Source organism: Piliocolobus tephrosceles, chromosome 2, assembly GCF_002776525.5.
Source record: "Piliocolobus tephrosceles isolate RC106 chromosome 2, ASM277652v3, whole genome shotgun sequence".
NCBI classification, from domain to species: Eukaryota; Metazoa; Chordata; class Mammalia; order Primates; family Cercopithecidae; genus Piliocolobus; species Piliocolobus tephrosceles.
The window spans coordinates 166,269,851-166,293,881 of record NC_045435.1 but is presented as its reverse complement, the minus strand read 5'-3'; the positions used below and the strand labels follow the sequence as shown (position 1 = coordinate 166,293,881).

General features: G+C 39.5%; 1 protein-coding gene across 1 annotated transcript in view; it reads left to right on the top strand.

The window, feature by feature from the left end:
• Positions 1-24,031, top strand: part of SLC9A9 (solute carrier family 9 member A9) — a 595,600-nt gene that overhangs the window by 7,759 nt on the left and 563,810 nt on the right. Inside the window, exon 2 of the mRNA XM_023215367.2 lies at positions 8,816-9,018. Within this exon, the coding sequence (XP_023071135.1) occupies positions 8,816-9,018 (203 nt within the window). The remainder of the gene's footprint in view (positions 1-8,815; positions 9,019-24,031) is intronic.

Genomic DNA, 24,031 nt, shown 5'->3' with positions numbered 1-24,031 from the left:
ATGTAGTCCTAGAATAATTGCTGTTTTTTAATTAACTGCTCTGTGCCAGATGATGGTACCTTAGGAAGTTTATGGAAGAGAGATAGAGATTGAGATATGTAACTATATGCATTATCACTAATCCTTACAACAACCATGCTGACCAGGCAAGATCATCTTTAGTTTGCATATAAGGAAACAGAAACTCAGAAAACTTATGACTTAACCAACTCTGCCCAGAATAGTTGGCAAGAACACTCTTTTGAAAGCGAGCACTCTCAAATTCTGGCTGCAGTCGTTCTCTCGTCCAAGTCTGCTCTTGATGTGTAACTGTCCCATGAAGTCAGGGTAGGGAATGATTCAGGGCAAAGGTAGTTAAGTTTCTCCTCTACCTGGAAGCCTCAGAAATGTTCCACTGTCTATAGCGAAAAGCCCACTGTGAGAAACAGAATGGGAGCAATACTGTGAAAATACATCCATATTAAGTAGCTGGAGTTGAAATATTCCAGCCTACCTGGAAACATCGTCCCAGCTTGAGGGATAGTCATGTTGCAAGTTCATGTTCTTTCTGGTTTTAAATGCCTATGGCTGAAGCAGTGGGTACGACAGGTACTATAAATAGTTTGAGAAGGGACTGTGAATGTATACAAATCATGCAAAACAGGCTTTCATCATATGTCAGTTAAACTGAATTTAATTTTTGGAAGAGACTGAAGGTAGAACTATTAACTATGCTTCTGGGTTTTCCAAGCTCTGAAACCTGTGTGCATAAGCCCAAGATGGTATGAATTTTGATGGAATTTCAGGACTGTGAGGACTCATGTTGGTAGGAACTATTGTCTCAAAGGACAATGCTTCTCAGTGTGTTTCCTATCCAGCACCATCAGCAGCACCGGAGAACTTGTTAGAAATGCAAATATGCCGTTCCCAGCCCAGACGTAGGGAATCAGAAACTCTGGGGTACTATCCAGCAAACTGTGTTTTAACAAACTTTCCAGGAGGTTCTGATGCAGTGAAGCTTGAGAACTACTTTGCTAGGAAAATAAAATTGAAATGTTGCATTTCCTCTGTTTTCTCTTCTTTCTTTCTTATCCCATTACTCTCCTATGGTGAAAGGGGGAGGGTTGGAAGACCATCTCCCTTTACTAAAGAGTCTTTCTTTCACTGTCTATAACACTTTGTAATGTCTCCACCTCTGGTTTGAGAAAGAAATAAACTGTGTTGTATGAACATTACAAAGTAAGAAACCATTTGTTTATTCAGTATATATCTAGTTGACATCTCTATCTCTACGTTTCTTCTGTCAACTTCCTAAGATGATTGCAAGGAAGGGTGTTAGCTATACATAAGCTGATGGCTGAGATAGGTTCTAAAGAAAAGTTATCTATTATACTGTTAGAAATCCCAGAGTTTTGTGAAGTGTGTACATTGTGTATATGTGTATGTGTGTTTGTATGTGCTTGCATGTGTGTTGTGTCTATGTATGTGCATGTGTGTTGTGTCTATGTATGTGCATGTGTGTGTACATATGTGTTATATATGTGTGCATTGCATGTGCTTATGATGTGTACGTGTGTGTTGTTTGTTGTGAATCAAGGATGGATTGTGGACATTAGACACCCCACTCTGATGGAGGATCTGATGGTTGGAACTTTCTGGCAGTTTTCATGTGACTATCCTGTGAGAAGAGGGAAACTTTGAACAAGGCATCACAAGGTGAACTAGCTTCATGGACTACTTTCTACTTTGGAATGTAATAAGGTTCTCTTAATTGGCAGGTGCCCCAGATCTGTTCTGAAATCATTCTGGGACTCTTCACCAAAACAAGTTGATGGTGAGCTAGCACAGAGCAATAAATTGTGACTTTTTAGCAAGACCTATACTTTCCTTAGTTTTTTGAATTTAAAAGGTTGGTGGGAGAACAGAGAAAGAACGAACTCCCCCACCAAAAGCAGAAGGCATTATATGTTGTTACTACATTATATGTTGTTACTACATTATATGTTGTTACTTTTTATTCCATCCCTGACTAATCTCAGAGCAAAACTGAATTGCTAAAAAGGAAAACATTAGGAAATGCATTTAGGTATTTGAAGTTCAAAACCACATTATATCTCTAAATTCGTGTTCTAAAAGACTTTTCTAAAATGGGAAGGGATAACCATCAAATAAAAAGTTAAAAATTTTGTAGACGCAGTTAAAATATGATCTTTGTGAATACTATCTTACAGTTAAATGTTGTTCACTGATTTTGTTTCCTTAGATTATTTTTCAGACTATTTCCTTCTTCTTTATGCTCACATTTGAATTCCTAGTTCATAATTTTTTAATCTGAGTGACTGAAATAATAATGTCACAGATTCCCTGCCTTAAAGTCTTGCATTGTACAAAGTTCTAATGATAGTAGAGAGCATTCCTCCTTGAGCGTTATTCCTTTCATCTTGAAATTCCTCCACTCAGAAATTGTCCCTTATGTAAATATAAACTAAATATAATGTTAACTTCCTCTCCGTGTCTTCTCTGTCCCTCACTTCTCTTTTCTGTCTTCAAATAATTATCTCTAAATGCTGTTTCCTCTGCTCTAAAACAGAGCAAATCTGCCTCCCAACAAGGAACTCACTTGGTTTTTCTTCAAGACCACCTTGCTAACCACCTCTCCCTCCTGAACACTTGGCAGTCCTCTGTTGTGCCAAGGCCCTTTGCCTGCACTGCCCTAAGTGCCCATCCCAAACTGCTTGATATGCATCATTGACACTGGGCTCCTTGATTTCTGTATACCTCTCCCTAAAATGTCATACCCTCTTCTCTACTTGGTGAAGTCTTACACATCCTTGAGAACCTCTTCTATTAAGTTTTTCCAATACTGTAGTGGGTGGGGTTAGTTGGTCTTTTCTTTAGGGTCCCTTAAAACTTTGTACATTGCTTTGTGAGAGGAAAACCAATGGCTTTTCTATCTGTTAAGATGCATTCAGTTTCAAGTAACAGAAACCTGAGAGAAATAGAATTAAGCAATAAAGACATTTATTATCTCCCATAACTGGAAGTCCAGAGAAAAGTAGTCTTCAAAGCTATTTGATTCAGCACCTACTTTTGTCATCAAAAACCCAGGTTCTTTCCTTTTCTCTGTTCTTCTACCTTCAGTGCTGACTTCAACATCAGGCTGTCAGTGAAGTGGCTACAGCAGTGCCTGGTGTCCTATCCGGGCCCAGTAATATACTGGAAAAGAAGAGAGCTCATCTCTTCTTTGTCTCTCTTGTAGGATGTGAAACCCTTTCTAAGAAGCTCCCTAGCAAATTCCCTTCACTTCTTATTGACAGGAATAGGGTCACATACCCATTCCAGAACCAGTTATCAGCAGGGAGAGTGAGAACATCCCTGGAGCTGGAGTGAGTTCAACTTCCCCAAAGCATATGGCTATGTGTGGAGGGGTGGACAGCAAATAAACCAGGACTTTGTGGGGTAAACAAGGATAGACATTGGGCTGGCAGTCAATAGGACCTGATGCACTTACCAGGCTGAAATATGACGTTATATAATATTATGTAGTTTGAGGTTATATCTTCTTATTTTAGGGAACTGGCAATGCCTCATTAATCTAGATTATTCTTGGTAGCCACTCAATGCAGTGAGAGTGAAAGAACTGCAAAACTCAGTTCTCCTACAATCTTTATGTGTTAACTGCATTTGCTTTAGACTCCTAAATTCTTCCAACATCATGTAGCACTTAAACATAGACCTTTGTAACAGTCTAATTAGGCACATGTATACAGTTGTGCTTGTTGCATTGTGCAACTCTGGGGAAGCTCTACTGCTATAGGAATGGAGTCTAAAGTGATCCGGCCAGAGTTGTGCCAAGCAGCGGGGAACTCTGTGATGGTGTCTGGACACAATTATAGTGCCGAACACAGCCAAAGAGATTAAAATCCCCTTAAAACACTTTTGCGTTTTAAAAAGCATTCTGAAATCTGCTTTAAGCTTTTTAAAAAAGTAAGTCCCTATCTTTTATTTCTCTAAGAAAAGCCACTTTAAGAAAATGCTTCAGCATCATGTAGAATGACCATCAATAAGATGCAAGGGAAATTGGTTATGAAATGCAGACTTCATATAAAAAATTTAGTAAATACTTGTTATACCTTATTCTTACCAGAAATTAGGATGGCAGGATTTGGCAGAAGGGAAGGGGCTGGTAGGTTAAGATATTTTAATATTTAAGGACAAAATCATATTTCATTCATTTTTATAATAACTTCTACAAGCCCTAGAGCAATGTCTTGGGTGTCTGCAGCCTGAATAGGTAATAAGGGAGTCATAGAGTAAGGGACTGGTGTTTTTCTCTTATTTTCAATGTGGATAATAAAATGAGAGTCAGTTCAGGAAGATAAGTCTCATCTTTCTAATGTTTCTTGGTTTGAGTACTCCTGAGGCTGTTTCCTCCTTCTGTCCCCTCTCTTCTTTCTTCTCTCTCAAACATCATGCTATCAACTGTATGCCATGCATGTGCTATATAAGAGTTATGTTGAACACTCTGCAAGGACAGGGACATCACAGCATTTGGTGTGATGTTCCTTCTTTGTGACACTCAAAATGTTGGTAACTGACTGACTACATAAACTCGGAGGATCCTTTTCTTCTTGACTCCAGGGGAGCTTGTGGACTTGGAAAAAGTTGGGCTACAATTCTGCCCAAAGTGCTTGGCTTTTCTAGAGGAAAAAAGATGAAGAGTAGCACAGAGCCTCTACCTTTAACAGTCTCATCATCTAGTTGGGGAGAAAAAGCCAAGATCTGTAAAGCGGCACTGAATAATATGCCTTTATAAAGCTGGCCTCTAAAGTGTGTGGTTCAAACAATAAATGCTGTCAGAATGCAAAGATGAAGGAGTGCAATGAGCACAGACTTTATCAGGGTTCTGGTGCCCACAGGTAGGACTTAAAAGGGACATTTTAGGATAGTGAGTGCTTTAGGAATGAAGTCTATCGTCCATGCTTTCTGTGGGACTTGTATGCTGTGGAGAGAAGTCAGGGTTCACGAAAGCACAGGTACACCCTGCTGTCACCCTAGGTATCCAGACGCCCAGACTTGAAGGAGCAGGGGATGCATCTAGACTAGAGTTCCTTCCTAGAGAAGGAGATGCCACCAACTGGCCAGGGGACAGATCTCAGAGAAGTGTTGTGTATGTGGGACCTGCAACCTGGGGCCAGGGCTGTTTGCACATGGACTGGGTGGGTATCCCTTTGCAGGGGCAGGCTGGCTTCTTTTCTCCTCCAGCAAGAAGGGGCCTGGTTTCATGGTTTACCAACAAGAGTGGTGCTTTTGTACTGTTCATAAGCCGTGGCAGCCAGTCTCCTCTTTACTTCTGTGAACAAATGATTTCTGCTTTCTTAATCTTGTATCTTTGTGTGGTATAAAAACAACCCACTCTCATGAACATTTTCTTTCTACTAGCAGTCCTACTTTATCTGTCACCTACTCATATACAATATTGTGTCAGTGTACATTAATTCAACACTCCATATTTCTGTCAGCACATGGCAAAACACTGAGTAGATGTTTCGCTATAAAAAGCATTATGAGGCTCTATGGGTAAGTAGCCTCTGACAAATAAGGATTTTCCAGCTGCTGCTACTGCAGCAAGGGTGCACAAATGAGTGCATGGGTTTTTTAACCAGATGTGCTAGGAGGCTGAGATTTTCCCACTGGCTCTTAACATTTGGTAAGATGTTGTTTCTTCTCAACCCTTGGGGTCTGGGGAAAAGGAGGGCTGAAGCCTTTTGGCAAGTGTGTTAATTTGGGTCCTCCAAGAAGCAGATGCTGGAAAGAGATTCATTGTACAAAAGATTTTCATTCCTTTAGAGAATGTGGGGAGGGAGCATGAGGATGCCAGGACAGCCGTCAGGTTTTGATGCAGGCCCAATCCTGTGAAGCGAGGAAAGGAAGGAAAGCTGGGTAGGAAATCTTTAAGCTGTGGTGCAATTCTAAGAAAAGTTTGGCAAGATTAATGATGGGTCTCTGAGCCATGGTTGCCCTTCAGAGGAGTCCCCATCTCCCTGCCTTAGTATCCCTGCTGTGTTCAGTCATCGGCTGGGAGTCTGACCTCAGTGTGAAAGTAGTGATGGATTCCAGAGCACAGAAGCTGAGACCACTGGCCAATTGCCTCCTCAGAGTGGGAGATCTATCTGAGAGGTACTGTTTTCATGAATATTACATCTGGTCACCTCTGCCACAATGGCGGCAAGCAGCTTCCTCCGTTCACTTCAATGTGCTTCTTCTCGAAGGATGAGGCCAGAGCTGGTGCAGAGGGATAGTTAGGGCCATTTAGGTTTGGAGGTCTTGCATGAATTTAACCACTCTAGGTACCAGGCAGTCACTATTATGACAAAGACTTGCTTTCTCTGCTTGGGAAGTAGTAGTGGACACTTCATATTTATTTCTTGTTGTTTCACTGAAAGCATTTTGTAAAAAAGAAAAAAAATGGTTCACCCACTGGGAATTTCAAATGACATTAACATGGGTTCTTTCCATTTAGGCCCCATGCGGATAGTATCTTGTGCTTCCCTTCTTTGTAGAAGTAGAAAGAGCAGTAATGGTGTCATTTGTGGTACTTGCTGAATAACTTTTAGGAATTAAATCCTTTCTAGGCAAAGTGTGTTGGAAAAATGATGTTCTTATGCAAGCACCCTAAGCCATGTAGAGTGTAGATGAGCTATCTTCCCTTCTTGCTCCTGGCTAGTTTTATTGTCGTCATTCAACACTGAGCATTGAAGGTTGCCTACTGTGCTGTGGTGGATCAAGCACTCAGTAAGGGTTACATTATCTATCACTTATTTTCTCTTGCTCCCAGAGATTAGGATACAATTTTTCTAATTACTCTAGAGGAGTCAGCCAAGCACTGAAGCAGGAATAATAAAATAAAAATAATCTTTAAAGAAATCTGTTTGCATTTTCATCTCTCACTGATTAGTTCTCAACATTGTTGCCAAAGTGTTGGTGGTTGCATGAAAGTCTGATTGTTTTACTCTCCCCTGCCTAAAATCTTTCAGTAGTTCTCCATTACCATTGGGTTAAAAATCAAAACCTCTCAGCAGGAGAGAGGAGCCTCTTTACGACCTGGCTCTGCCTACGGTCTAGGTCTAGAGTCTCTGTGTCTCTTTCTCTCTATTTTTTTTACATCACTAGTGACTCCCTAAATGTACCAGATTTTTTACGCCTTTCTGTATATATGCATTGTGTTTGTAAGGTTATCACTAGTGATTTCTTACACAGTACCCCATCATTTTTCCACTGGTAAGAACCATCCAGATGCAAGACAATCCGGAAGCATAGCCCCTGGCTGAACAGCCACTTGCCAATAGCAACTCTACACACAGGGAGAGCATAGATTCTGGTCTACACACAGGGAGAGCATAGATCCTGGTCTACACACAGGGAGAGCATCCCAGTGAACTCTCAGCTGTCTCTGCTCTTATGTGCTGCTACCCACACGTGCAAACTGGTTCCCTACTCATTCCGATTCAGCTCATCTGGACAAATCTATGCAACCTTTTAAGATTCGTCTCAAGCTTTGCATAATTCAAAGGGCTTCAGAGTACCTCCTGTCTGTACTCATGTATCACAGAGTGCTTCCCAGCGGTCATAGCACATGTCATGTTGTATTATAATTCTTTGCTCATGAATCTTCACTTATACAAACGAGCTCCTGTAAGACTGGGCCTGTATTCTTATTTTATACCTGTAAATGTCTGGTACACAATATGCACCCCAAAAATGTTTTACTAAAGAAATAAAAGATTATTAAATGACTAGATTCATAAAAGAGGTAAAATCTCCAAAATTAGATGTTTCAAAGAGTGAACTCTGGATCATTCATCCCAAAACACATACATCAGTCCTAATTTTAAATTGGCAGAGTTTAGGCTTCTGATGTTTCTTTGTTGCTTGTTAATAAATCCACATTTAAAAAGCCCGCAGTTATCAGATTGCCATGAGCATCTTACCAGAGTTTAAAAACTTAAAAGTCAAGGACTGTCACTCAGGTTGAATTGTTTATGAAAAGGAATGTGGTATCATTAGAATGCATTTGGCTACAAGTAACCAGAAACTTGATTCAAAATGGAAAAATTAGAGAACGTATTATATCACACAGCAAGAAGTTTAGAGTTAGGGTAGCTCTAGGGCAGGCTGCTTGATCTAGTGGCTCTGTGATGTCCTTCAACACCTAGGCTCTGTCTTCTGCCAGTGTCTTAGTCCTACCCTCCTCAGTATATTGGCTGCATTCTTGGACTGGATCTACTTATGGTCACAGATACCTGCCAGCAGAAAAAAAAAAAAAAAAAAAAAAAGAACTATATTGCCTTGGTCATGTCCTGAGAGAGAGAACAAGAACACGTCTCCCCCCAACCGTGGGGTATGACATAAGAAAGTCTGATGGGGATAACTGAGATTTGTGTTGGTCTGTGGAACAGAAACACTCCCAGGGGAATTCCATCTCCTAACTGATTAGATGACTCAGTGTCTACCACAGAGCAAAGGTTTTCTTGAAGGATTTGGATGGATAGAAGGAGTTAGGTGTCTCTTCTCTCCAAAATTGGCAGGTCCACTAGGAAGAAAAAAAATGGGAAGATATGCTGAGTATTCAAGCAATGGTTCTCACTACAAATATTTTAACACTATGTTATGTGGAACTGGTACCCACGCAAAAGTGAACACTTTTCTAAACCAGGCAATAACCCAACACTTTCTCCTGTCACTTCTGAAGGTTCCAAATCATATAGGTTTCCAACAGTGGCATTTTAGATTGCCTTCCTCCAGTACCATTATTTATTCTTTTTTTTTTTTTTAGGCCTCATAATGGGACTAATTTTACGGTATGCTACAGCACCAACTGATATAGAAAGTGGAACTGTCTATGACTGTGTAAAACTAACTTTCAGTCCATCAACTCTGCTGGTTAATATCACTGACCAAGTTTATGAATATAAATACAAAAGAGAAATAAGTCAACACAACATCAATCCTCATCAAGGCAATGCTATACTTGAAAAGGTAAGGATCTTGTCGGTATTATATTTTTGTTTTACAGTATAAATAATTGTATCATATTTAAGCCTTTATACTTTATATATAATGCATTCACACACATATATATGCCTATTTTAATACCACTCTATTGGAGACATTAATTGACTAAGGAGTCAAACCCTGAGTTAAACTCTTATTACAAGCTGAGTTGTCTGTATTTTTTTTCCTAGAGGTTAGGAAAGAAAGGTTTTCTTTTTTTCTTTTTCTGCAAGCCACAGTTATATTTGGTTAAAAGAAAAAACATTCATCAACTCTGCCTTTCCTGATATTTGATTCCAGTTTTCACACATGTGTTTTAAGCACCGTTGTATATATTGCTAGCTGAATGTGCAGTTCAAATTTTTCTTAAGCCAAAAGGAAAATGGAGTAGAAATCAAAATATTTTCACTTGCAAACCTTGAAACCTAGGATGACTGGCTTTTGGCTACCAACACAAAACACTGGCCACTTGGCTGTTTATAAATACACTGACATGCAGACAGTCTCAAGAAATCGTGACTCTTATCAGTTTGGTTAGGGAATCTTAGGTAGAAAAAAAAATTGTGAAATGACTCATCTTTTAAAAATAGTTTCATAATTACAAATTTGTGAACTGCTTCAGTTACTGGAAGGAAAACTTTCTTCTGCTCTCAGGAATCTGGGTCAGAAATCAGATGAGGTTACCTTTTGTGGTGACTTGTACACCCTGGATCAGTCTTTGGAATAAGTGAATTTGTGTTTAACAAGTGTGTACTAGGAACCAGGATCTCACATCACTTATTTGAGATTTTTTTTCAGGTCAGAGCTGAGAATTTTCGGACATTATGGAAGTCTATTGTTTCATTTTTATCCCATATGTACTTAGTTTTTATGTTCAAACACGACTTTTTTTCTTTTTTCCATTTTAAGAGGTTTGGGGCAGAAGGGGAGGTACTTGGTCTGCCATTTTTCTCAGTCAAGATGACTAATTTATAATCATTGTTTTCATATTATCTTCCACTAGCACATTTTTAGATTAACTTCCCCTGGTACTTGGTGAGGGCTCAGGAAAGTCAAACTAATTATAATATTAGCCTAAATCAGACTTGGGAAAGTAAAGTGAAGCACAAAAAAAGAAAATTATATAACGTATTTCTGAAATAAAGAGGAGCAACTTCTAGCTCTGCCACTGCTTTTGAATTATCTGTTTTGGATTATCTCTTCCATGTGTTTCTTTCTGTTTATATAATAATAAAAATTATCTCTTTTTAAAATAAATATTTTTTAAACTTGTTAGCAACATAGGATTTAAATTAAAATACATTCTTGAGTTTTACCTTTGGTTAGTACCCGGACATAAATTATTTCTCTCCTCACTCTCTCACACATTTTTATCTGCATTTCTATACAGCACTATTTCTTCAAACAGGTTGATATCTCTCCTTCCACCAAATGCTGATAATTATCCTTGTTGCTGTAGCAATTATGTTCTTGAACAGGATTGCCAATAAATGTCTGATAGAAATTTTGTTATTGAACTATTGACATATTTATTCCTTCGTCAGCATCCAAAGCCAAATGTTTGCTTTTGAAAAATTAAGGCAAGAGATGGAGAAAATGTCTAAGTTGCTGGAGCCCTCTTGGTGTTTTCAGTGAGTGGATTATGAGCTCTGCAAGTTCGGTACATAAAATGTTTATTTGACCTTGAGTGGCTCAAGTAGTTTCTAGAAGAACTTGTCAATCATGGCATCTGGAGATGGGAATAGGTGACTCAGAAACCTGACTAAGTCCTCCTCTCATTGCTGGTATAGAAAGGGGCATCTACTGGCATACTTACTATATTACATGACTTTAAGGGATTTTGTTTATAAATATCTGGAGTGTGTCACAATGCGCATTTGTTGCTTATGTGCCAATGCTGGGGGATGCTAGTTAATCTGCAAAACTGAACAAACCATAGCCTGTCTTCCTTACTGACAATTCTCCTTTGGGAGGCTTGTAAGGAGGGAACATTGGGTAATGGTTAAACAAAATTAGGGTTAGACAGATCTTCCATCCCCTTTCTGTGAGTTTCTTAAGCTTCCTAATCCCCAACTTTCTTATTTGTGAAGTGAGGAGCTTAAAACCTATTCTACAGGATTGTTTTAATGTTTAAATGAGGTGATGTATATAAAGTGCCTGGCTAACATGGGGCCTTTACATTGTACCATTGTTACTACCACTACTACTACTATTAGTACTACTGCCTCTGCACTACCACTGCCAGTGTCACTGCCACTTCCACTACCTCCAAAAATAATGCTACCATTGCTACTATTAGATAATGTTTGAATGCTTAATATATGCCAGGAATTAATAAAATGTGTATTTATTTTATTAACTCATTTAACATTCATTTGGGGAGATAAGACCAATGTATAATGGATATTTCTGTATAATTCAGTCCTAAATTGTATCATATGAATTATGAGGACTGTGAAACTTTACAGATTAGTTGTTGTAGATACTTGAGCTTATTACATTGGCTTCTTGGAGAGATGGCACTTGAGAAGGGCTTTGGGTAGACAGTAGGGATTGAACTCAGAAAGGCCGTCAGGGCAGGGTGCATTGGAAGGTGAGATAGCAGTAAGTGAGTATCCAGGTAAGAATTGAAGAGGGCTCCATGAAAAGCCTGGATGCTTTGGATTAACAAAGCCTGCTTGATCTGTAGGAACAGTGTGAAGAGAAGAGCCTAAGATTCCAGGATTTTAAGCCTGGATGAAAGAATATGAGGTTCGTAGGGTAAAAGTTTGGGGAGGAAAGACTTGAGGAAGGGGTGGGTGAAAATGCCCTGGATCTGCACATACATATCCCCTAATTTAGAGCAAGAAAGAGACCCAACCTCATTAAATTGAACCTCATCATTTTATAGATGGGCAAAACAAGAAATTAAGCACTAAAATCAATTTAAGCCAGTGGTTCCCAAACTGTCTGCACTTTGGAATCATTGGGAAGCTTCAAAACATACTAATGACTGTGTTCTGCCTCTAGGCTTGTCATTTGGCTGATTTAGGGAGTATCAAGAGTTTCGGAATTTTTAGAAGATCACCAAGGTGATGCTAATGGGCAAATGAGTTAGGGATTTAAGTCCTACTTCGAGTTCTGGTGAAATGGTGAGGAGAGAGATGCTGCTTTTGTTCTTCTTCACATTCACTGATGCAGATGTACCAGCTCCTTTTATTTTGTTCACTCAACACAACAAGAACTTTTTTGCTTCAGGACCTCTGTACCTGTCATTCCTTTTACCTAAAATGGCCTCACTTCTACCCTTTGAATATCAGCCACCTTCACATTCCTAGAGTTTTGGCTTGAAATACCATCTCTTCAGAGAGGGCTTGCCCCTACCATTTTCTCACACTGTATCCTCCCTCCCTTGTCTTCTCTCTCTCTCTCTCTGTGTGTGTGGGGAGGGGGGCGGGGGCGGGGGGTGCTGGCAGGGGGAGTCAGTGCGTGCCTGTCTCTTTCTCTCTTATTTCATAGTATTTGACACCATCTGAAATTATACATGTATTTGCTCACTTTTTGTTTATTGGCATTCTTACATTGCTTATTGTCCACTAGACTGCAAACTTCACAAAGGCAGGGACCATACCTCTTTTACTGACCAATGTATCCCCAAAGCCTATCCTGGTGCCCCATGCCTAATAACTGCTAAACAGTGATGAATAAATAATTGAATGAGTCTGAGATCTTGGCAGAGCACATATGACTAGAGAAATACACAGCATTGGGAAATTATCATTCATGGAGTTGGTAGAACTGTAGTGTCCCGGATGCTTAATGCTTGTAGACACCTGACACATTCTTTAATCTTAGCTGTGCATATATGGAAAATACATTAATGTCTAGAGAAAATACATGGTGAGTTCAGGGTCCCACTACTGGTTAGAGCAGAGATAGAACTTGGACTATAGTACTTAATTCTGAGTCCTAAGTAAATAATTGTACCCCACACTACTGGACAGGCTCTCTGAGAGGCCACATGGACAGAGAAGGGCAGGGCACCTGGGGCTGAGACCTAGGGTGTTCCACCGTTAGACAGGCAGAAGGAGATGACCAGTGCTGGAAAGAGTGCAGGGAAGTCAGAGTTGAGGAAGAGGTCCGGCTCAGCAGAGTCACAGAAGTCATTAGTGTGGCCCCACTGGGTCCTTTTCCTTTGTGATGTATTTTAAAGTGAGTATTTGGCCTTTGTTTCTAAAAATTACATGATTTGAAAATGGGTTTTACTCTTAGAAAAAATGTGGTTTAGTGTCTTGGATGAAATTTCTGACTTCAGGATTTGGAGAGGCTGGAATGAATTCTTATGCTGTGTAATCACCTGTTAGAAGGTTTTATAAGAGCGCGTGTATTTCTGGGATGGTTAGGCATTGATGTGCTTAGAGACAGAACTGGTTTGATAGCTCTGTGAGTTCCTTCCAATAAGAAGGTATAAAATTGGAAAAATATGAGAGCTGTCGGCATTTATATAAACAGCAACGCACTGTGATTTTATGCCATGTTTAAACATATAAAAATTTCAGGAAACACCATATGCCAAACTTGTTTTGTTCATGCTCAACATAGATAAAAATGTAGAAAAGAAAAATATTTTCACTTAAAGATTGGTGAAAACAGTATTCTATATGTTATGAGCAGATGATGAACTCAAAACAACCTTCTAAGAGGATAAAACTAGACCATGTTGCTCTGTATCTATTCAGCCAATGTTTCTAACCCCATTTGTCAAATTGTTCTGTGTATACAAGATACCTGCAACTGGTTGTAGCCCTTTAGGGCCTATATCCTATTACATGATAGCTTTGCAAGCATTAATTTGTTATGTAATATTTAGGAATACCAAAATGTCTACCAAATATTTCTGCATTTTATGTCAATAGGAAGTTCAAAACCTGCTTTTGAAGAGAAGATGATAAAATAACTTTCTCTCTCATACTTTCACTCATTTATTCTTTCAACACAAATGAACTGAGTTCTATCAATTTCAGTTCTGAAATAAGATGTGGTCTCAAGGAGTTTAGTAGTAAATCAGAGAAAAATATAGCATATGAATAAATGAATGAGTAACACTAAAGGCAGGTATCAAAAAAGTGGGACAAGAACCACAGGCACCCAGAACAGCACAATATGGTCTCTTATTAGGGGTAACAGGAAAGATTTCAAAGAAGGGCAGTTGATTGACTCTGTTGATAGGGGTATGTGTGGTGTGGGGTGGTGGGGATGGGGAGGCATTCCATGCAGAAAGAAAAGCATGATATGGATGTAGGAAAAGAGGTAGACAGTATTCCAGGCAAAAAAAAAAAAAAAAAAAAAAAGCATTTCCAATTTGTTGAAGTGTGGAAGACCAGTGAAACCTTAGGACTGAAAATGAAGGCAGACCTTGATTTGGAAGCCCCTGAATGACAGGTTGAGTAATGCCCTCTCTATTTGTAGTCAGAGGAACAGTGTAATGTTGACAAAAGCAAAGGGACAGTGTGCCTGCTGTGTACAGGGTAGAGAGTGAAAGCAAAGAGACAGATGAAGCCTAGACTTGGGTGGTAACCAAGAGGTAGATGCAAGAAAAACGAGGAAGGAAGGTTGTGAAGAGCTTGGCCCAACTAGTCAGAAGAAGAGGAAAAACAGCTTCCTCTGCTACCCTGGTCATGTGGGTTCACAGAAAGTGGTGAGGCAAAAATGTGGAAGTTAAAAGTTAGAAGAAGGATTTGATTTGATTTGTTGGAGAAAATCACAAATCACAAATATGGTGGGTTTTTCTGTTTGTTTGTTTTTTTGTTGTTTGTTTGTTTGTTTTTAATTTTAAAGACGAGTCTTGCTCTAGGCACCCAGGCTGCAGTACAGTGGCATGATTCCAGCTCACTGCAACCTCTGCCTCCTAGGTTCAAGCAATTCTCATGCCCTAGCCTCCCAAGTACCTGGGACTATAGGTGTGTGCCACCACGCCCAGCTACTTTTTGTATTCTTAGTAGAGATGGAGTTTCACAATGTTGGCCAGGCTGGTCTCCAACTCCTGACCTCCAGTGATCTGCTTGCCTCGGCCTCCCAAAGTGCTGGGATTATAGGTGTGAGCCACAGTGCCTGGCCACAAGTATGGTTTTAAACTGGAATGAATGAATCAATCTATTTCATCATTAATTTATTCATCATTGATTTAGCATGTTAGGTGTTTATAATACTCAGTTGGAAAGGTCAGTGGGCCATTTGGCTGGAAAGGTCTTGCAGATACAGTAAATTATCAAAAAGTTGTCAACACGGTTAAATTTATGCTTCTTATCACTCATAAATAAGTTGACTGTAATGTACAAAGTCAAAGGAAACTACCCAGCAAAAATTTTGCCAAGTCTTCACTTCCTGTGTGACAAGTAGACACTATTGCTTGGTGAAGGAAGTTATTTTGAAGTAAGTTACACTGCCAAACAATCTGTTCTTTCTATTCTTTCGATAAAGAGAATTGCTCATCAGAGCTCATTTTAATTGTGTTGATAATACTACATATTTTAGAGATATTTTAATGAAGCCCTTATAGAAACAGCTAACCAGAAGACATTTAAAGTAATTTTGTTTTTGAAGCATTAAATAAATATATTAATTTTTTTGTAGCTTTAAATAAATAAATCAAAGTCCTTTTTTCCTCACTATCTAATTTTTCCTAATGGTGATTTTGATTTTTCATCATTCAGAATTTTAATTCTTATATATTTATTTGTAAACTACGTTTGCATTTTCTAGTCTTTTCCTCTACTTGAGCTTCAATAAGGCCAGGGGCAAACCTCTTCCTGTAACAGGAATAGCTTGAGCAGAGAGAGTCACTGGGCCATGAGATAAATATGTACGGTTAACACTAAGACATTCTTGGGGAGGATAAAGAAAGGACTGAAAAGAAATTTTTAAAAAAACTTTTCTAGGCACACAGAGAGAAAGCAAGCTTCATGATGATAAATCAGCATTGGGGGTTTGGAGAAGCATTTGTAGGACACTATCAATTATTCTTCCTTTCCACAGAGAATAGGGCTTCATGATTTGTGTTTCTCTATCATGACATGTCTTGGCTCTTACCACGTGAGATGGTTCCAGAGAATGTCAAGTTTGGCACTAAATGGGATAAGGCTATTTGGGTGGATGTAGCTCCTTTCATCCTAAACCTTATTTAAGAGATCTGCTGTTAATAAACAAACTAAAAATTTATTTGCTTTAGCTGTTTTCTTCCACTTTCATTCAACTTTTTTGGCAAAAAGTTGGCCTGTGAGATGACCTCAGAAATGTATTTAAAGACTCTAAACATTCCACTTGATTTTGATTTAGTCATTGAATAACACAGATTTTCTTCATTCCTTTAGTCATTCAAAAAATATTTATTTATTGAGCACTTGCTATTTGCCAGGCATTGGTTTTAGGTGCTGCAAGTATGGCAGTGAACAAAACAAGGTCCCTGTGCTCATGGGGTTCAGATTCCTGGAGGGGGATAGACAAAGGAAGTTCAGCACAAGCATTTGTAATCCAGAGCTAAGTGGAGGCAAGTGCTAGGAAGAGAAGTTAGCAAAATTAAAAGGTTCAGAGCAAAGGGTCTTTAGATATGTCCTGCAGAGAAGGCCTCACTGAGGTGAAGTCGGAGCTGAGACCTAATGAAGTGGGGACTACGCCATGCAGAAATCTGGAAGAAGGGAATTTCAAACAGAGGACAAAACTAAGTAATAGTAAGTGCCTGTTGCTTTCTGGAAGGCAGTTTTTTGTTTGTTTGTTTTCATTTTTGTTTTTGTTTCCTGCCAGCTCTTTGCCATTTTATTCATGAATATTCCAAGATCATTTTTATATATAAAAGGTTTTAGAAAAAAAAATTTTTTTTATAGTAGAGAAGGGCAGAGAAGAAGAGAGAGATCAACTTGGAATAGAGATTGGAAATCTAGAAACACAAGGATGCTCTGCTCCGAGGGGCATGAGGTGCCATGAGGTACCATGGCCACTTTTGAAAGTTTGCCTTCGGAATGCACCATGCAAATACTAACTTCCAAACTTTCCATTATGCACTCCACCAGTAAAATGCCTTTGAGCATATGTACCCATATGCCTTTTTATTTACAAGTTGGATGTAAGTGCTACTGTATCAATATACTCTATACATTTTAAAGCAGATATCAAACTAGAATTTTTTAAAAGGAAGAGATAAAATGAAATATAAACGGAAGTTCCAGTATGTCCTTTGCACACCAAAATCATCCCTTCCATTCTCTAGGATATGGACACCTCATCTTAGAGACCAATATAATATCTTATATTTTGTTAAAATTTTATTTTTAATGTAACTATTAAATATTTTTGATAACTATCTTTAAAAATTCCACTCTTTTCTGAAATCTTTTTTAACTTTTAATTTTTATTTTAAATGTTTATTTTTTATTTTTGTGGGTACATAGTAGGTGTATGTATTTATGGGTTACATAAGATGTTTTGATATAGGCATGCAATGTGAAGTAATCACATCATGGAGGATGGGGTAGCCATTCCCTCAAGCATTTATTCTTTGTGTCTTTTCTGAAATCTTTTTTAATTTTTTTTTGAGACAGAGTTTCGCTCTGTCGCCCAGACTGGAGTGCAGTGGCGCAATCTTGGCTCACTGCAAGCTCTGCCTCCCGGGTTCACGGCATTCTCCTGCCTCAGCCTCCCGAGTAGCTGGGACTACAGGCACCTGCCACCACACCCGGCTAATTTTTTTTATTTTTAGTAGAGACGGGGTTTCACCGTGTTAGCCAGGACGGTCTCGATCTCCTGACCTTGTGATCCACCTACCTCAGCCTCCCAAAGTGCTGGGATTACAGGCGTGAGCCACCGCACCCGGCCCTTTTCTGAAATCTTAAATCCTGTATTCTGAGTCTTGCAGCACCAGTATGGCCTGGTTGGCCTGATGTGAGGATGTTCTTAGGGGCTGATTAGCTCTGGGAGAACACTCATCTTCACCCCAAATGTCCCCATGCTACTATACTACAGTATTCAAGTCTTTTGTCTCATAAGTTGCAGTCTCATAGCTCCACCTGTCATTCCCCATTGCATTTTAGCTGAGTTGTTAATATTTGCTTCTATAATGTTTGGATTCATGTCTGTCTTTTCAATGTCACTTATCTATCGTCTCACTAGACTGTGGGCTCCAGGATGGCAGAGACTAGGTCTGTTTTGTGGTCACATTTATTCCACGATTCCTGGCAGATGGTGAATTCTCTGTGGATCTTGGTAAATGAATGGATGATGTAACCAGGTATCTATCATTCTCTGCTTGTCAGTAGCTCCTTTTCACTGCTACTCTGTCCTGTCTTAATTGCTGACTATTTTGTAACCAAGCATCTACCTCAGATTTCTCGTCAGGGTGAATTTTGTGTGCTCTGTGATGGTTGTTTACTACTCAGAGGACTGAACTGCTAAAAGTCTGCTCTCGAAATAATTGCTTAGGGATGGGAGGAGGCAGAGACAGATTCAAGACAGGGAGAGAGGGAGAGAAAAGGAGGCTGAGCAAAGAACAAAAACAGAGAGAGTGGAAGGGAAAAAACGAGATTTCCCATTGTACTTTACGTCTGAGTAAATAATGTTTACAACAGATCATTCAATTCTTTTCCCCATTGCTTTGTTCTTTCTAAAATATTACACTGTGGCAAGAGCGCACATTTATCATTGCTGGTCTCCAGTGAGTAGTTATTTAGAGTTCCACCCAGCTGCATTTCCCTGTTCTCTCCTGAGGCCATTAGGAAGCTCCTGGTTAGTAGCAGATACAGCCTGAGGTAGGCTCCACAGACAGCTGGGCACAGGAAGGGACGGGACCTACCGAAGCTGCACATTCAGCTGGTTGTCTCTTGTTGCCTTTTAAGCTTGCCCGGAGTTATGGAGTCTCCCAGCTGCTCCCTTCACATCCATTTCTGATCACAGGGCTAAGTGGGCTCTGATTTATCACGTTCCGCCCCAGGTTGGGGTGCGAGGAGCAAGAATGTCCTGCAAATTCAGGTGGTCTTCATCTTTCTTTCTAACTGTCACAAAATGGGTTCCCAGAAGAGCAGTAGACCCTGAGTTAGTGTGTAGTAAGCAGGACGTTTATCAAGTAGCCTTGAGACTGACACTTTCAGTAGAAGAGGAAGGAAGCCTGAGTGGGTAGAGAGAGAAATAAAGCTGAGATGCAGGCCCAACGATTGTGGCTGCCTCCTTGGGAAGCTGTGGAGCTAGAATGAGCCTTCAAAGTCATTCTCAGTTGGACTCAGAAGGCTAGGCCTCTAAAACACCAAATTACTCTGTTCTTTTGTGTGGGTCACTCTGGAAAGGGCATGACTGTGGGTGAGGTGCTTCTCTGCGGTCTTGGCAATCCCTGAAGGGACTGACAGTGCTCCCTGCAGCAGCGGCAACACAGCCTTCATCTAAGGGGAGTTAGGGTGGCACAGCACAGCACCAGGCACACTGACCCCCCAATAGGCTGGGAAGCTTTATCTAGATTTTACACTCGAGAACAGTACCTAGATGATGAGTTAACACATAGTTGGAGTAAAATGCTTGCAGTGGAGTGCTGGAGCAGGCTTGTCCCAGCTTTTGAGAACTGATTATTAAATATTCAACAATTTTGTGAGCCTGTCGAAAACTTGAAATGGGCCGTGATAGGAGTATTTATACCACAGAAATTGGCAAATGCTACAAATCAGAGCTTGTGAGGTTTTGTTTTTGTTTTTCTCCATAGATGGTTTATAAGCCCATCACTACATACAGGCTTACCTAATTTCATTTTTAGGAGAATTGGAAATATCTAAACACTTCATTTTTTACCTCCCCAAAAAGTCCTTTCCTACTTGACAATTGTCTTAAAACTTTACTGTTAGAGCATCACATTTTCAGCTCAAACTCTGAGTGCCTCTAAGATCACATGGCGAAGTCCATAAGGTTCTACAATTAGACCTAATTGAATCTCATCTCTGCTACTCCTAGCACTGAAATCTTTGGTAGGTTAATTTCTCTGAGCATATTTTTTCTTATCAATAAAGCAAGGATTATTGATACTACTTTAGAGAGTTACTTTCAGAACTAAAGAGAAAAGTTATGTTTAAAATTAGGCAAGTTATAACTATTAGTCTATTTCCTTTTCTCCTTCCGTAGCATCTGTCCTTAATGGGCATGGATTCCCCCTTGGAGTAAGAAGTCTGAGGAGGGCATGATGGAGAAAGTTTGGTGTTCCTTTTTATTGCACCATTTAAAATGGTGCTTAAATGCATTTAAAAAATATGCATCAATTTAATTTTAAATCATGCTTTCTGCTGATTTCAGCACACACAGCTTCCTGCTTTACCCCAGTCCCCTCAAGGGTGCCTGCTGTGACTGTGGTCCTTGCTGACTCAGCCCTTGCCAGTCCAGCTTCCCCAGGCCAGTTGCTCCCTGGTGAGGTCATGTGATGGGGGAAGCTGTATACACACTTCAAAGCTAAGGTCTGAAAAAGATACTACAAACTCAAAAAAAAAAAAAAAAAAATAAGGCAAAGAAAGAAACTCTAGGATTAAGATGCTCCTGTATATTCTGAAGTGATAGAAAGCAGTTTCTTTTGCCTGTAATAAAAAAAAAAAAATAGCCAATATTAAGATATATTCTAGATTGGAAAAAAAAAAAAGAAATCATTTTTGATGTGCAAAGTTTCAATTGTTTTGGATGCATGGCTCCTGACACCTGAGGAATGAGTAGCGCTTGGTGAGATGCAGGACCAGGCTCTTCTCACATGCACCTGGTATCATGTCAGTCTTAGACTGAAGTCACATTATTATGTCAATACCACAGCTAGTGAGGGGTGGTAGAGCAACCACCACATGAATGGCAGACCTACAAGGGACCAGCAGCAGCCAATTCAAGTGTGCAGAAAACGAGAAGGCCTGGAGTCTGGGCATCCATGTCCAAGGGTAAGAAACCCAGGATATATGGTGTTGACCTTAGCAAAGAGTCACAAAGATAGCAAAGGTGAGTTTGTGCATCAAGAATCTTATGCAAAGCATAGGAGAGTTTCTAGCCATTGGTGGTTTGTTGCCATGGCAATGATCTAGAAAACTTAGATGTCCTTGATGTATTTGCATCCAATGAGAACATATTCAGCAGTTGAGTGGGTGACCTGAACCCACTTTTGAGTAGGAGATGGGATACTGAAGTTAAAAGGCCAATCTCTGGAGCCATATAACTTGGATCAAATGCCACTTACCAGCTGTGTGATCTTAGGTAAGATAATTAACCATCCTATGCTTCAATTTCCTAACTACTTTGTAGGGCTATTGTGAATTGCAAATGAGAAAATTCATGTGAAGCGCTTAGAATAGTGTCTGGCTCATAGTAAGTGCTCAAAGTATATTAACTGTTACTTGTTATCGTTATCAACAAAGCAATGGACTTGCAATTAGAAGCTATGATTTGAGTCAAGGCCTTGGCTATTTACAAGGTAGGTAACCTAGGGCAAATGACATACCTTGTAAACAGCTAAGGCCTTAACTCTGACCCTGGTTCCACCTCTGTAAAAATGAGGTGTGCATACTTAACTCAAAGGGTGTTGTAAAGTAACAAAAGAGACACTGTGTATGAAGGAAACTTTAAAACTGTAACAGCCTTATGGAAAGATTTTTTTAATTACTTACTATTATTATTAATTGGCAAATAGTAAATGTACTAGGTTATATGTGAGGAAGTCAAATCCTAAACTTCAGCCCCTCCCAAATTATAATAATGACAGTGTATTTTCTTTTCCATGGAAATTTTTTATTTACAGAGGCTTCTCCTGTTGCATTGTCCATTCAATCTCACCATTATTCCATAAGACAAACAGATATGACCCACGTTACAGAGGAGGAAACCAAAGTTCTGGAAGCTTAAGTGACTTGGCCAAGTTTAATTTACAACAGAGCTAGGATTAGGACCAGGGCTTCTGACTCCAAGTTCAATGTCCTTTCTACAACTCCATGCTGCCAAGTTAAATGTTTAGAATTATGTAAATGTTTTGGTCTTAATTCACCACTTAATTTTGCATGGAGTCACCTCTAATGAAATAACAGTGTTTATATCTGTCATTTTTGCATGTATAATGTTCACAATGGGACATTTCTAACTTCTAGCATTTTAATGACTTGAAAAGTAATTATAGCTTTGTGGTATTCTAGTCTCACCAATTCTCAATGATAACTTGTTATTTTTCTCTGCATTGTTCTTCCTTCACTGTTCCTCTGTAATTTAGTTTTGCTTCTATGAATTTCAATGAAAATGTATATATTTCAGTGATCCTCCTCTCTTTTTTTTTTTTTTTTGAGACAGAGTTTCACTCTTGTTACCCAAGCTGGAGTGCAATGGCGCTATCTCAGCTCACTGCAACCTCCGCCTAATGGGTTCAAGCCATTATCCTACCTCAGCCTCCTGAGTAACTGGGATTACAGGCATGTGCAACCCTGCCCAGCTAATTTTTTGTATTTTTAGCAGAGACGGGGTTTCTCTATGTTGGTCAGGCTAGTCTTGAACGCCTGAGCTCAGGTGATCCACCCACCTTGGCCTCCCAAAATGCTGAGATTACAGGCCTGAGCCACCACGCCTGGCCAATCCTCTGTTTTTTAACAGTTAATATGCATAATACTGCTGGGCAGGGTGGCTCAAGCCTGTAATCCCAGCACTTTGGGAGGCCGAGATGGGCGGATCACGAGGTCAGGAGATCCAGACCATCCTGCTCGATCACCATCACATGGTGAACCCCGTCTCTACTAAAAAAAAAAATACAAAAAACTAGCCGGGCGAGGTGGCGGGCGCCTGTAGTCCCAGCTACTCGGGAGGCTGAGGCAGGAAAATGGTGTGAACCTGGGAGGCGGAGCTTGCAGTTAGCTGAGATCCGGCCACTGCACTCCAGCCTGGGCGACAGAGAGAGACTCTGTCTCAAAAAAAAAAAAAAAAAAATAAATCATGGCTGGGCACGTGGTGGCTCACACCTGCAATCTCAGCACTTTGGGAGGCTGAGGCAGGTGGATCACTTGAGGTCAGGAGTTCATGACCAGCCTGGCCAATATGGTAAAACCCAGTCTCTACTAAAAATACAAAAATCATCTGAGCACGGTGGTGCGTGCCTGTAATCCCAGCTACTCAGAAGGCTGAGGTAGGAGAACCGTTTGATCCTGGGAGGCAGAGGTTGCAGTGAACCAAGATCAAGCCATTGCACTCCAGCCTGGGCAACACAGCAAGACTCTCTCAAAAAAAAAAAAAAAAAAAAAAAATTATAACAAGTGTGAGTCCCTAGTTCTTAACTTTTTCTTATATTCTATTTTCAGCTTTTATTATCCCTTGATCTTTAAAAGATAATTTTTTAAATATATTGATTTTCATTAGTAATTCCATTATATTTGTAGAATAACTTCGTAAATGGTAACTTTACAAGATATCCCTTTGGAATGACAAGAAAGTATTTTACCTGAAAGAATTAAAATAATCCCACAATATTACACAACTACTATAAATTTTGGTAAATTTCCGTCAGTCCCTTTACATATTTTTTTTCTGTGTAGCTTAAATCAGATGGTTGCTAAAGCTTTGTAACTTGCTTTACTTACTTGTTATCATAACCTAAACTTTCTCTCAGACTTTTAAAAATTGACTGTAATGGATGGAAATGTGCTTGATTTTGTAGTTGTTTCTAAATTTTCACTAATATAAATAATACTTCAGTGAATACCTATCTGTATAAAGATTTTCCTATATTTTGAAACATTAAATAGGCTATTAAACATTAAATATCAGATAACAGCTATAAAATATTTATTAGAATGAATGTCTTCTGGGTCTTTGAAAAAGCGCTGAAAAATGGCAGAAGAGCCAACTGAAATCAATGGGAAAAGGATTAATTACCAAATACCTATGAATTTTCCTAGGACAATTGGCTGTCAATATGGAAGAAAAAGAATTAGATCTCTATCTCACATCTTATCGCAAATAAATCTGAGATGGATTAGAGACTTAAGTAAAAATCAAA